Below are 14,205 nucleotides of genomic sequence, written 5' to 3'. Positions count from 1 at the left end.
GATATAGAAACAAGTTTAGGGATTTGTGAAAAAGAACAAGATGTGATTTAAACTCTCAAATTTTTCCAATAAGAAAATGCTGTCTGCCTAAAGGATACAATTTGAATCATAGATTGATCAACAATTACTAAATTTGCATATGAATGGAATACATTATCAATAAATAGTTTATTCCATCCAACAAATTTATGGAAATAATTCATAAATTCTCCAACCGCTGTAATTATTTCTTTACTTTAATAGTATATCGTAGTTTGAGAATGTCTGGCAATATCTATTCTGAATAATAAATTGTTTTCAATAGAAAAATATGGATTATTATCATCTATAGAAAATGAATTCAAATTTGAACACTGAATAAAAGTATAATCAGTAACATATTTCAGTGTTATTAAAGAGTTGTTATTCATATTATCAATACAAAATCAATTATTTTACAATAGCATAACAAAAAAATAATGAATAATTGATGCCACATGAATATATGGTTCAAAATCGAGAACAAATCGTTTGGGAAGTTTGTATTTACTCTGATTCTTAATTTCACATTCGCATGAAATAAATGTGAACTCTTTGAATGCATCTGAGCCAACATCGACAACACTAGACGGAATATTGATTACCTTAAGATTGAAATATGTCTATTCCGTGGGATTTTGAAACACTTAAACTAGGTATCATAACACTGATCAAGTTGACACAACTCATGATTATACCTTCACCAATTGTCTTTTAGTCCCATTGAAGTTAGAAGAAAATAATTTGAGATGTTGGTGGGAACAAAATCAGAAATGGCATATTTTCGTTGAAAAGTGCACCTGTAACAGCACAAATGTAAATCCAAATATTGTTAAAATTTTACCTAGATTAATTTTGAGATTTGAAAATTTTTGGCTTTTTATAATAAATTATGCTAAGATGTACTTACATGAAGTGTAGTGAATATTGTAACAGCAATATCATAAGGATTATCATATATTTTTATCATACTTGGATATTCATATTTCTGAATTTCTACTTCATTCTTTAAAAATGTATAAGGTTTGGTTTTTTCGATAGATATTACTCCATTACCTGCATGTCCTTGAGTAATACTTCCATTTTCGTCCATAAAAAATTTATCACCTCCATAAAGCATCACATTAAACATCTGAGGAGATGCGTAGCTACTTCCTCCACCTCCTCCCGATAGATCAGCCCCACCACCACCGCCGTAATAACCAGATCCACCACCTCCAGCCGACGCCAACGATGTGCAATTGCCATCACCGCCTTGATATCTTGATCCAGTCCAGCCAGAGCAATTTGGCCTCTTACGCTCAAAATCACTATAAAATCCTCCAAGACCTGGTTGGGCTGTCGTTGCTCCTTTACCGCGAAGGATCTTAGCTTGTTCTTCTGTGAACCATGCTGCATTTCCATATCCATCTTCGGCAAATGGACCTCCAAAACCGCCGGCGTATTCATTTTCATCATGATTCCCACAGCCTGCACCAGCACCGGCAACAATTAGAGGATTATCAAATTCCCTATCAAAAGCAATAACTGTTGATTCACCACCAGAGCATGACCTACGTTTTAGAGATCCAAGACAATTACTTCCTCCTCCAAAAAAGTTTTTGAGAAGAACTATACTGCTCGAACATGAACCTTGTTTTCCAACATACCCATATAATATAATGTCAGATGTAGCATTAAAAACACCTTCTGAGTAGGCACCTAAACCGGATCTTTTATTATTCCAATAACCTCCCTGGGCACCCCATAATTTAAAGATATATGTACCTGCTGAAAGTGTAAAATTGAAAACAGAGCCAGAGTATCTAAATATCATTTATTTCCAAAGAATTGAACTAAAGTTTAGTGGTGGATCGAATATCAAATTTATCCTTTTAAAGCTTTGATGATACAGTAGGTCATATATCTTTCTATCACTATGATATCCGGTTATTGATTAATTGATATTGAAAAATTGAAAGGTTTAACAATTTTACCCGATTTTTGACAAAAATTTTGGTGGTTGATGTTATTTCAAACGATTTCGCATTATACTTTTCCACATATTTTGTATATCAATCATTTTGCACCGATTTGGATCATTCAATTTTGATCAAAACCCCCTTTCTCTGGAAAAAAAATTCTGAACATCTCTTATCTTAGCAACCCTTTGCTAGCCTATCTAGGTTCTATTGCTGCTCCTATCTTGCAATAATGAGAAGATGATTTCAATTTCATATTAAGGTACCTGTTAATATGTTTCTTAACTTGAAAATATGTTTAAGTTTCTCCTTTATATGTTTCATTCATGGTCCATCTACATAATTCATTTTAAAAGACCAAAAATTTAATGAATAATGGAATGTTAGTTATCGGTTTCGGAGAATTTTTCCATTCAACAAACTTATGAAATGTAGCACAAGAACCATAACCAACAGTGGTAATATTCTTCTGAGATTGTTGTATATGATGAAAAATAAAAATTAATATAAACTTGAATATTTATAAAGAACAAAATTATAACTAATAATTTTAAATGTTTGCTTCTCTGCAGAAATCGATTGCTCTACTATATCCGCGAGCAGCAGCCTCCTTAATGTAAGAAGCCGCTGTCTGTTGGTCCCTCTTCTGAACACCTGTTCCGTACCACAGCATTTTTCCGTACTGGAACATTCCTCTTGGATTTCCTAAGTCTGCAGCCTTCTTTGCGTAGTTTGCGCTCTGCTGCAAGTCCTTCTGGTTCCCTTCCCATCCTGTTGCCAGCAACTGTGAGTAATGTATGCATGCATCTACATCACCTCTGTCTGCGGCCATTTTATAGAACTTTGCAGCGGAAGTAATGTCCCTTTCTACACCATTTCCTGTCTGTAGAGTGACGGCGTAGTTGTACATGCCTAATGTAGATCCCATTAAAGCGGCCGCTCTGAAGCATTCTGCTGCTTTCACTGGATCTTTGTTGCATCCAAGGCCTTCTGCAAGGAAATGGCCGTAGGAACTTAATCCGTCGCAGTCCTGTTGGTCAGCGGCCATCTTGTAGTACTTTAAGGCCTTTGGAAGGTCTTTTTCAACAGTCCACATGTAATATGCAGCAGCTAACATCGCTTTTACGTGGCCTCTGTCGGCAGCCAAGACAAACGATGAATGGGCATCAACACTGTTGCTTTGTACGCCTTGTCCGTTCTTTACAATGTTGGCAAAAGTGTACATTGCTTCTACATTTCCGGATTCCGCGGACAATTTGCACATGTAAGCGGCTTTTCGGAGATCTTTCTTAACGCCCATACCGTTGGAAAGGAAATTAGAGCATTCAAGCATTGCGCCCGAGTGACCATTTTTGGCCGCATCGTAAAAGTAGATCGCAGCCTTTGATAAGTCTTGTTTCGTGCCAAATCCGCGGACAAGGTAGTTGCCACATTGGTATTTGGCCTCTAAATGGCCCTTGTCGGCAGCTTTTTTCATGTAAATTGCGGATTGTTGAGCGCTGTACTTGTTTGACTCTGCAGCAAGTATTAAAGCGTACTCGTACATCGCATTTATGTCTCCTGATTCGGCTTTCTTCTTGAGTTCAGGAGATAATTGTTTTGATGAGCTCAAAATTAAGCTTTGGCTGATCTCCTGGGATGGAGATTTGGATATTGATGGACTTGGTGGGTTCATGGAATTCTGGAAAATGTCAAATGAAAGATTTGTTTGAGAAGTAGATTTTGGAGGAGATCTGGTCTCTGCTGGAGGTGGAGGAGTCTGTATTAATGTCTCTTGTGATGTTTGCCTCTGTCCGCTAAGAAAGGAAAAGTTTAATTGAGAAGATTGCTGGGATTGTTGTCCGAAATTGAGGAAAACGGGTTGTCCTGGAGTGGATTTCGGAGTAAATGACTGTTGTTGTTGAGGAGCTGGTGATAATGGAGTTGATTGTGGTGATTTTACTCCAAATGGATCAAATTGAGGAGCATTTGGCTGAGAAAGTACTGCATTTGGTGGTTGTCCATATGGATTTGTCGGTGGCTGTGCAGAAAACATCGGATCCTGGGATTGAGGAGGTGAAAATGCGTTTTGATTATTTTGATATGGATCTGGTTGAGGATTTGGCGTAATATTCTGCTGATAAGCAAATGACGCTGCATTTGGAGCAAACATGGCCGGTGAAAATGGATTGGCAGAGCTAGAATAAGGAGGAACGTTCGAAAGACGGCCAAATCCGAAATCTGGTTGTTGGCTCATGGGTGGAGGGACTTGTTGTAATGTCTGTTGAGGTGGTGGATTATAAGATGGAGCTGCAAAGAATGGATTTTGAGAAAATGTCTGAGTTTGAGCTGGAAATTGGAAATCTGCTGATTTCGGTGGTTGTTTCTCCCTTCTTATTTGGTCTAATAGTGCTTTGGCCTCTGAATTGCCAGAATTTGCTGCAAATTCGAGATATTTTTCCGCGGTAGCCAAATCTTTTTCTCCAAACTCTCCAGTATATGAATACTTGCCAAGAATGAATGCGCATTCCACGTTCTGTTTATCTGCCAAAATTTGTAATAATTTTTTAGATTTTGCCTTGCTCATTTCGACTCCATCTCCGACGAGAAGCATTTTAGAGAGCATAATGATAGCGCCTGGAAGGTAAGATTTGGCTGCTTGTTTGAAAAATTCTGCGGCCATAATTTTATTGCAGCCAACGTCTTCTCCTTTGTAAAGAGCCATACCGCATTCATACTGGGCTTCCGCGTGACCGCCTTCTGCTGCCTTTTTGAGGAATTTGATGCCTTGAATTTTATCATAATTGTTTATTTTTCCATCAATGATCATTTTACCTAAGTAGTATAAAGATTCTATGTTGTTGCTTCTTGCTGCCTTCTCGAACTCGACACTGGCGTTTTGATAATCGCCTTTCTCGTATAAAGACATTCCTACTTTAAATGGATCGCCGATTGAACCTGTGAATGTATTGTTGTCACCGTTCATGACCTTGGCAACGTAGCTGCGATATTCCATTACATTTGTATTTGGAAAATAGTCCGTAGCTTCAAGTATATGTCGATAAATTTGCTCGAATGTTGGTCTACTTTCCGGTTCCTGTGCCCAGCAAGCGGTAATTATTTCAGAATAGAATGTTGGAAGCGTTTCTGGGATTGGAGGTCTTTCTCCTGAAGTAATTTTCTTTCCGAGGGCAATTGTAGTTATTTTGCCATCGAATGGTATTAAATCTGTAAGCAGCTGGTATAAGAGAACGCCATATGCGTAAACATCAACCTTATTTGTATATTGTTCTCCAAGGAAGAGTTCTGGAGCCATCCAGAATGGAGATCCGCCAATCATTGATTGTAGATTATTATCTTCTTCGATTTTTGCTAAGCCAAAGTCGGCAATTTTTGGTTCGAAATTTTCATTTAACATAATATTTGCTGGCTTTAAGTCACGATGAATTCCACCACATGCATGGATGTGTGCCATGCCATATGCGATGCCAAATACGTTCATCATTCTTTTCGTATTATCCCAGCCTAATTGCACTTTATTTTTAGACTCTTTAACGAGAATTGTAAATAAATCGCCATTTTTCATGTAATCCATCAAAATCAATGGACATAAATCCGATTCTGGTGGAGGTAGAAAATATCCGCGTAAACCAAGAACGCATGAGTGGATGAGTTTAGCCATTACGCTTACCTCACGCTCAAACATCATTCTGTTCTTCTTTGATGTGAAATTTGAATGAAATTTCTTTAATGCAAAAATTTCTTTTGTTGTCTTGCTTCTAGCAGCAAAGACATGAGCGTATGAGCCTTTTCCAAGGAGTTTGCCTATTTCAAAATCATTTTCTGATATCACAAACCTGGAAAGATCATCATTTGAGCTCATTGTAAAAAATATTATTGGATATGCGTCAAAAATTAGATTATAAAATCTTGAAAAATAAAGTGCTTTTAAACGATTATTTAAATTAATATCATGAAAATTTGCTTTATTGTTTTGTTTCTCGTCAGTAGTAGGATAGGAAGGGTTGTGTGACTTTTTTTGTTACATCTATATATAGACGATGCATTAAAATATTTATATACTAAACACATTAAAAAATTAACATTAATTTTAAAATAATTTATTTTTTATCTTTAAAAAAGAAGCTATATATAGATGATGTCAGATATTCCGCGATTAATTAAACATCATTTAAATCCTGAATGGGTTAAACTTCAATTTAAAAATGAAGATTGTGAATTATTAAATGAATATGAAAGCCAAAATAAGCTAATGAGGTATAAATATAATGATAAAGAATATTTAATTTCATGGAATCAATGGAGTCATAATCAAAGACCTCATAAACGAGTAAAAGATTCACTACCATAATGAAATAAAAAATAAAAAAATAAACTTTAAAAATTCATGTCTCAGAATCAACATTGAACTTTAAAAAATTAATGATTATTTGAATTTATGATATCAATTATTTGATTTATTCTTTCTTCAATAATTTCTATTCTTTTTGTTAAATCATCAATTTTCATTAATGAGGTGATTCTTGATTGAGGAATAGATTTCAAACTAACCACTCCTTTTATTTTTGAAATTTTGAATCCATCAACTTTAAACATTTTATTCAATTTACACGTTGTCAATTCTTCAAATAATTTTTTATTATTAGCATAATAGTCATTAAATTCTTCAACAGATGAAAAAATTTTTATTTCAGTAATTGGTTTAACAATGTTTATTTTTTGTTGAACATTTTCACTTTCATTTATTTCTTCCTTCTCTGTTTCATTTATTTTTAAAATTGGTTTCATTTATCATTAAATAAAAATTAGAATATAAGTGATGAAATATATTTTTTAATTAATATTAAATCAGAAATGGCGGCAGGATTCTTTAAAAAAATATGGGATGGAATTAAGAAAGCTGCGGGTTGGGTTTATAAAAAGATTATTAAACCCGTTGCAAACTTTTTGGCACCAGTAGCGAAAACGGCAGGAAATATCATAGGTGGGGTATTAGGTACTAAAGCAGGTAATCCGGCGATGGGAGCACAAGCAGGTAACGCAGTTGGTGGAATTGCTGAAGGAATACTTAATAAAATAGGAGGTAGATAGTGGAAAAATAAATTATTTTTATCTTAGTATCGGTTGAAGTCTTTGATAAACTTTTTCTCCTTTATTTAATATTTCTCTTATTGGGGCGGCTTTTGGTGTTATTGATTCAGCAACGTCACTAATTGCTTCTTTATTCTTAAATATCCAATTTGCTCCCTTCTTCATTGTTTCCCAAACTTTATGCGCTCCTCTTTTTACTTTATCCCATAATTTTTTAAAGAATCCTGCCGCCATAGTTGATTATTTCATTAAAATTAAAAATTCATTTTCATCTTTTAATTTTGATTTTTTATTTAATAATAAATGACGACTAACTATTTGGTGCCAAACACTAAACCGATTAATGGAAATGTGTTTCATTCATTCGAAAAGATAAATGAAATATTCGCAAAGAATGACGGTAGAAGATATTATAGAGAACTTGAAAGTTCATGCTATGACTCTGATGCTCCATATTTTGATGATAAACAAACTCATTTAAGAATTACAAATCCGGCTCATGATGTGAACCAATTAGGTGACACATATATTAAACGCAAAGTTAAAGCAACTCTAGTTTCAAATAAAGCTTTCACATGTGATGCCGCTTTTAAATGCATGCGTTTATTCGTTGGTTACAAATCATCAAATCAAAGCTTTAAACAATTAGAAGTAGAAACCGAAAGAGGTGATGCCGGTTATCTTCAGATGGATTGCGCCCGTGAATCTTTCGCATTTGCAACATATAAACCAAAATCAGAAAGGAAAGTTAAAAAGTTTGTTCATTCGTTATATAATAATGTTCAAAAATATGATAACTCAGTATGTGGTAAATATATTGACCCTTCAGAAGTTTTCAAGAAGCAAATGAAGAAGTTGATGTCACTTTTGATATGATTATTCCGGTAAATGATTTGTTAGCATTTCAGGCGTTCGATGATTATCCTAAATCATTTGGTGAATCATTCTTAAATATTATGTTTTCAGGGATACTTTAGTATTTTGTCAGGTTGACCCGTTAAGAGTTGCTGATTTACAAAATTACGTTTATGAAAAGATAACTGATGAAAATTATGAAAAGATTATGAATCATGTTTATAAATATGATCGCAAATTCCAACAAATCGGACTTCCTGCCAAATTAATTACAAGCTTAGCCGCTACATCTGCTGACGCAACAGTTGATGACGTTATTATTTCATGCACAAAGATGGAAGTTTTAGAGGATAAATGCATTACACCAGGATACGGTTTAATTGAAGAATCAGTTAAAGCAATACCACGTTTATTCAGTAAGGAAGATCCATTCATGATTCCAGCTCAACATATTGACGTTCGTTCACTAAATGGAGGTTGCATCACTCCTGAAGGTATTAGCTCAGATTTCTCATACGCTCTTCATAATGTTACAGATGTTGTGTTAGCATTTCCGAAGAATGCAATGCAAAGAACGGTTTTAGAAAATCCAATGCTTCGAGGTCTTCAGGTCACTATAGATTCCAGAAACTTCCCCGATCAAGCGATGACCACAGTGGGTGACATATTCTTTACACGTATGCTTCAAGCTTCTGATTTAGATGGAGTGAATGAATGCACGGAAGAATACGAGGACTCATTAACTAGACCACTGAATGCAGATGATGGCACGCCATTAGCTAGAACATGGAAAGACCAAACTTCATTCTTATGCACTATTCCAGTTCAACGTGATGGAGCGGGTATATTCTTTGATGGATTAGAAACTTTCAACTCACAAGTTACAGTACAAGTGAAAGCTTATCCAATCATTCAGGGTGAAAATGACACTTACTGTTCAAAGGTGACAAATCCTCCTCAGGTTTGGTTTACTAGGACTACGTATTGGACATGGACACCGGATGAAGGTTTGAAATATCATCCAACAGGTACACCACCACAGTATAGAAGTTCATATGATGAAATATTGATGAATAGAAATGTTTAAAATTATAAATTTATTTTTGATTAAATGGATTTAAATTCATCCACCCCTTATGAAGAATTAGCGGGAGTATATAATACATACGTAGATGATATGATTAATGAAGCATTGAGTGATAATAGAAATGCTCTATCTAAGGAAAAATTAATGAAAATTCCATATTCTGAATGTTACTTAAATTCAATCACTGCAGCAATTGGTAAACAAAATAAAGGTAAAACATTAACGATATTAAAACAAATTATCATTATTGCTAACACTTCCCCCATTCACATGTGTTAATTTATATCAACCGTTCAGGTTCACCTTCAGATGATACATTTGAATCTTTAAAGCATTTAATCAAAATTCCAATTATTTATTTATCACAAGAAGAAGCAGAAGATTATTTAAAAAACTTTTTAATGTATAAAGAATTATATAATACAATCAAGAAGCAAGGATTAGAGGATAAAATTATTGATAAACAACGGGATGAATTATTTGAAACACTTTCTATTTCAAATTTTGATAGAGAATTTTTGCATTCACTCATTTTTCTAGATGATGCAGTGAAATCAAAACTAATAACAAATGAGAAATCATATTTTAATCAGTTATTAACTCAATGTCGACACATTCAGTGTTCATTCTTTATGGCTGTTCAATACTTCAAAGCATTAAGCACAAACATTAAATCAAATCTATCAACACTTTTCATTTTCAGTGGGTTTAGTCGTCAACAGTTGAACGTTATGCTTTATCAAGTGAATTTACCAATGAGCATTAATGAACTTTACACACAATATCAGCAATTAGGTGAACATGGAAAAATAATAGTTGATTTAAATAAAGGAAGTGTTAAATTTGATTAACTTTTTATAATTAATTTTTATTTTTTATTTATAATTAAACATGACAGAAATAAATCTTCTACAGGTTCCATTAAAACAAGGGACAAACAAAAGGGTGCATATAATAGAACTATGAAAGTTCCTGATGGAATGAAAGAATTAGTTCATATTGTTGCTGGTCTTCAAAAAGATGTTAAACAAATGAGAAACGTTTTAACATTACCAGAAGCTCAAGCATATGCCAAACGTCATGGTCCAAATTGGGAAGCACACGAAGCAGACATTACGGGTCCAAATGGAAAACCTGATGGTATAAATGAAGTTTTCGTTACTGATGGTCAAGGTAATATTAAAGTCATAAATGGTTATAAATTAACTATATCTGATTATCCTAAACGTAAAGCATATAATGAACGTTATCCTATGCAATTTGATGAAAATGGAAAAGCTGTTAAACAATACATTGGAGAAGGTGAAAATGGTCCAATTAATTCATACCGTCATAATCCATATTCTTATTTCAATGAAGAATTAAATGCTATTGAAGAGGGACCGGATGGATTACCACGATATTCTAACCAGTTTGATGGTCAATATGCAAATATTAGACCTGAAATTTCAGCTAAGAAATTCTTTAAAGTTGCTTTATTCGATCCAGTTTTCGCAAATGTTAAAGATGAACTTAAACAGCAATTCCAACCAATTATAGTAGCAAGAATTGCATCAGGTGCTTTATCTCAAGCATTCAAAGATTTAATTAAGAAACCATTATATCAGCAACGAGGTTTAAACTTATGATTTAGTTAAGGAATCAGATAAAAGAAAATTTGAGAAATCAGATGATTATAAGAATGCAATTAATGAATATATTCGGTCTATTAATTTCGATGAAAATGCTAAAAATCAACTTCATGAACAAATACAGGGAATAATAGATTCAAAAGTTCCAGCAAATAAAAGTTTAAATATATTTTTTTATTCGATTATAAATGAGAAGACGTTTCACTAGTCAAAAGAACACTAACGCAAAAGCAGAGATTACGGTTGGTTATAACGTAAATGATGATAAATCACGAATTATTCAAAATGTTAAAGTTAATGTTAGCCCGAATTAACAAGGTCAGCAACTCAACCAAATTTATTAACTCGTGACTTACCGAAGAATGAGGAGAATAAAGAAAACCATGAGAATGGAGACCCAATCATTTTATCTGAACCTGGTAAAGAACCTGTTGAAATTCCCACTTATCCAACATACCCCCCGCCTCTTTCATCAAACATCGAGAACCCATATAAAATAGACATTAATTCTGAATTAATGAAAATTTACCGTGATATAATAATTAATAATTATGATTCAATAATAAATTTAATTGATCAATCCGGTTTTAATTATTTTACCTTATGAATCATTAATTCACATTATCGCCATTCTTTGTGATGTTCAAGATTCAGACGTTAAGATTCAATTTTTCATAGATGATGAGGTTTCATGCTGCGGAACAGTTGCAAAAATAAATCCTATAAAGGATATTAGCACAATTAAGATATCAAAGAACGGAACAACAACTGAACTTCATTTAACATATAATGATATTTATAATAAAATAGTTGATGAATATAAAATATCACTTGAAAAATTCTTTGTTAAGGCTATTTAATATTCAAGCATTAACATTATCGAATAATAATCCTTTGAATCATAATCAATAATAATTGACCTTTCACCAGTTTCTATCGTTTGTTTTATTTCTTTTTGTTCCCCACTATCCGGATCGGTCATTGTAATTGTTTTTGTTATAGTATCAGCTTTATCTTTAACTTCAATCTTTTTTCCATCGGGATATTTAAACCAAAATTCCAAAAATTCGATATTGTCAATCTGTTCATATTTTAATCTATCAATTACATTTTTAATACCATCTGAAAATCTTATGAAATGGTCATTATATGGGTTTGATTGAACTAAATTTGAATGAAGTGAAAATATAACCTGTTGATGAATATGACATTGACTCATATTTTCTGAAAACACTAAAAATTTATAACATGAATGAATTTCTTATTCGTTGAATTTATGAATTCTTGGGTAATCTTATTCTAGTTTTATTTATCACTGGAAAATAACGCTTTACCATATTTTTAATCGTAATAAAAATGTCAATTATCAATATTATTTCGAATAATAACTGTGAATTAAATTTAACAGTTAGCGGAATTTATAATGTTACTCTCGTTTCTGTGAGTGGTAAATTTAATCCCATTCTTTTAGACCCTTCAGATTATATATCATTTATTAAAGATGACCTTGAAAAAACGTATGTATGTATATAAATAATGTGATAGCGAAATGGGATATTAACATGATTTTAAGTTATTTAAATGAATCATTTATCGTATGGTATGAAGAAAATTTTAAATCAAAACCCGATAAACTTTTTGAACTTGATGAAATAAATAACCTTATTAAATTTCCGCTGAAAATTAAATTTTGTACTCCTCATCTTCGTTCATTGTTGGGGATATTAAATTTTGAAAAAGATGTTGGGGATGTTTTGTATTCTGACACTGGTTCCAATTTCATTTTAATCAAATGTGATAAAGTTAATACCCCAATGAGATTTTCACATCAAACATTAGACCCTAACTCTTACCCATCAATACAAAACATTTTATCCATCAACTTAAACACATTTTCTTTATCATATCCGTTTCAATTATCCGGGAATTCATTTATTCTTCATTCAAAAGATTTATCAAATATTAAATTTAGAATAACTGACCTATTTGATTGTGATTTAGAATTCATGAATGAAATATTATGGCAATTTCAAATAGAGAAAATAGCTGATGAGATAACAGATTAAATATTTATTTTTAAATCATAATAAATGATTAAACAACATCAACCACAACAACTTAAGGCACAAAACACCCAGGTCCTTCAGACCATTACATACGCCATATATGCATATAATTCAAAGATGGCAGAACAAACGCAAAGGTTGAAATATGGAGATTTGGAGATAGTATTGAAAAATGAACATTTCGAATTCGTTTGCAAAGGTGGTGCAGTGATATCAAATATAAAAGAAATTTTATTTATGAATTCTAAAATTAAAGGTATAACGGATGATATAACATCAATTCCACCAGAAGAACAGAGATATTACGCATTAAATGCATTTCCTAAAGTTTTGAAGATTGGAAGATTTAATTTAAATGAGGAATTCATAGAAGGTTTCCTAAACGACATAATGAAGAAAGCAGATAAGGAATATGTGGATAGTGAGTTAAATAAGAAGGCAAATTTGGTTTATGTTGATGAAAAAGATAATGAAATTAAAGAAAAGGTTGAATGGTATCATGAATGGACATTTGAGACTTTTAAAGTTAAAGCTGATACAGAATGGGTTTCAGGATGTTTAGACCTTAAAGCAGATAAAACTTATGTAGATGAAAAAGATAATGAAATTAAAGAAAAGGTTGAATGGTATCATGAGTGGACATTTGAGACTTTTAAAGTTAAAGCTGATACAGAATGGGTTTCAGGATGTTTAGACCTTAAAGCAGATAAAACATATGTTGATGAAAATTATGCAAAGAAGTCGGAAGTAAATGATGTGATTACAAGCATGAAAAATGAAATACTTCAAACATTATATCCTGTTGGTTCTATTTATACGTCAATGAACTCAACAAATCCAGCAAGTGTTTTAGGTTTTGGTACGTGGAAGCAGATTGTAGATAAATTCTTATACTGTGCTAGATATTCAAAGCAAACAGGAGGTTCGAAGAAAATTAAAGAAGCAAACCTTCCACCACACACTCATACAGGAACTACAAACTTTTCTGGTGACCATATCCACTCATTAAGAGACCACCCATTATACAACTCAGAATATGAAGCTGGCAATGATGTTTTATCTCCATCTTATAACAATGCAGCAAAAAAGACTTTTCGACCAACTGAACCAGGAGGAAATCATGTCCATACTTTCACAACAAATCCAACAGGCTTGGGTAAAGATTATATGCCACCATTTGTGACTGTATTCGCATGGTACCGCATTCATTAAACGCGCTTGAGCCCAGACCTTTGGGTCAAGGCTTACCGCATTCATTAAACACACTTGAGCCTACTTTGCAGGCTTACCGAATGAACTAAATATATTTTATGTCTGTAATTAATTAGGTAATGAACTGCGGAAATAAATGTTTACGTTAAGTGACTCAAAGAGTCCGGAGACAAAGTCTCATGTTTTCAGGTTATTCAATAATTAATTATTTTTGAAGAACTGAAGGTGTCACTACGTCACCATGTGTCACTCGGTTATTTAACTTCTCTGAAAAAATGAGACAA

General features: G+C 33.0%; 5 protein-coding genes and 2 pseudogenes across 7 annotated transcripts, besides 1 other annotated feature; 5 read left to right on the top strand and 2 right to left on the bottom strand.

The window, feature by feature from the left end:
- Nucleotides 1–913: 913 nt before the first annotated feature.
- Nucleotides 914–1,834, bottom strand: TVAGG3_0849780 (glycine-rich protein family; the record flags this gene model as incomplete). The annotated part of the gene is made up of 1 exon (XM_001309585.1): nt 914–1,834. The coding sequence occupies one exon, from the start codon at nt 1,832–1,834 to the stop codon at nt 914–916; it is 921 nt and encodes a 306-aa protein (XP_001309586.1).
- Nucleotides 1,835–2,296: 462 nt separating this feature from the next.
- TVAGG3_0849770 (protein kinase protein) lies at nt 2,297–5,847 on the bottom strand (the record flags this gene model as incomplete). Its single annotated transcript, XM_001309586.1, has 1 exon — nt 2,530–5,841. One exon carries the CDS (start codon nt 5,839–5,841, stop codon nt 2,530–2,532), a length of 3,312 nt encoding a protein of 1,103 aa, XP_001309587.1.
- Nucleotides 5,848–7,373: 1,526 nt separating this feature from the next.
- On the top strand, nt 7,374–9,012 carry TVAGG3_0849760 (annotated as a pseudogene). Its single transcript has one exon. A coding segment is annotated over exon 1 (1,639 nt).
- Nucleotides 9,013–9,162: 150 nt separating this feature from the next.
- Nucleotides 9,163–14,205: part of a mobile genetic element that runs on past the window's edge.
- TVAGG3_0849750 (uncharacterized protein) lies at nt 9,414–9,863 on the top strand (the record flags this gene model as incomplete). Its single annotated transcript, XM_001309587.2, has 1 exon — nt 9,414–9,863. One exon carries the CDS (start codon nt 9,414–9,416, stop codon nt 9,861–9,863), a length of 450 nt encoding a protein of 149 aa, XP_001309588.2.
- Nucleotides 9,993–10,626, top strand: TVAGG3_0849740 (uncharacterized protein; the record flags this gene model as incomplete). Its single annotated transcript, XM_051249195.1, has 1 exon — nt 9,993–10,626. A coding segment is annotated over one exon (634 nt), but the record flags the coding sequence as incomplete, so codon positions are not given.
- Nucleotides 10,832–11,503, top strand: TVAGG3_0849730 (annotated as a pseudogene). Its single transcript has one exon. A coding segment is annotated over exon 1 (672 nt).
- On the top strand, nt 12,734–13,921 carry TVAGG3_0849720 (keratin-associated protein family; the record flags this gene model as incomplete). The annotated part of the gene is made up of 1 exon (XM_001309589.1): nt 12,734–13,921. The coding sequence occupies one exon, from the start codon at nt 12,734–12,736 to the stop codon at nt 13,919–13,921; it is 1,188 nt and encodes a 395-aa protein (XP_001309590.1).

Source organism: Trichomonas vaginalis, chromosome VI, assembly GCF_026262505.1.
Source record: "Trichomonas vaginalis G3 chromosome VI, whole genome shotgun sequence".
Lineage (NCBI taxonomy): Eukaryota > Parabasalia > Trichomonadida > Trichomonadidae > Trichomonas > Trichomonas vaginalis.
This window is presented reverse-complemented; position numbering and strand designations above follow the sequence as displayed.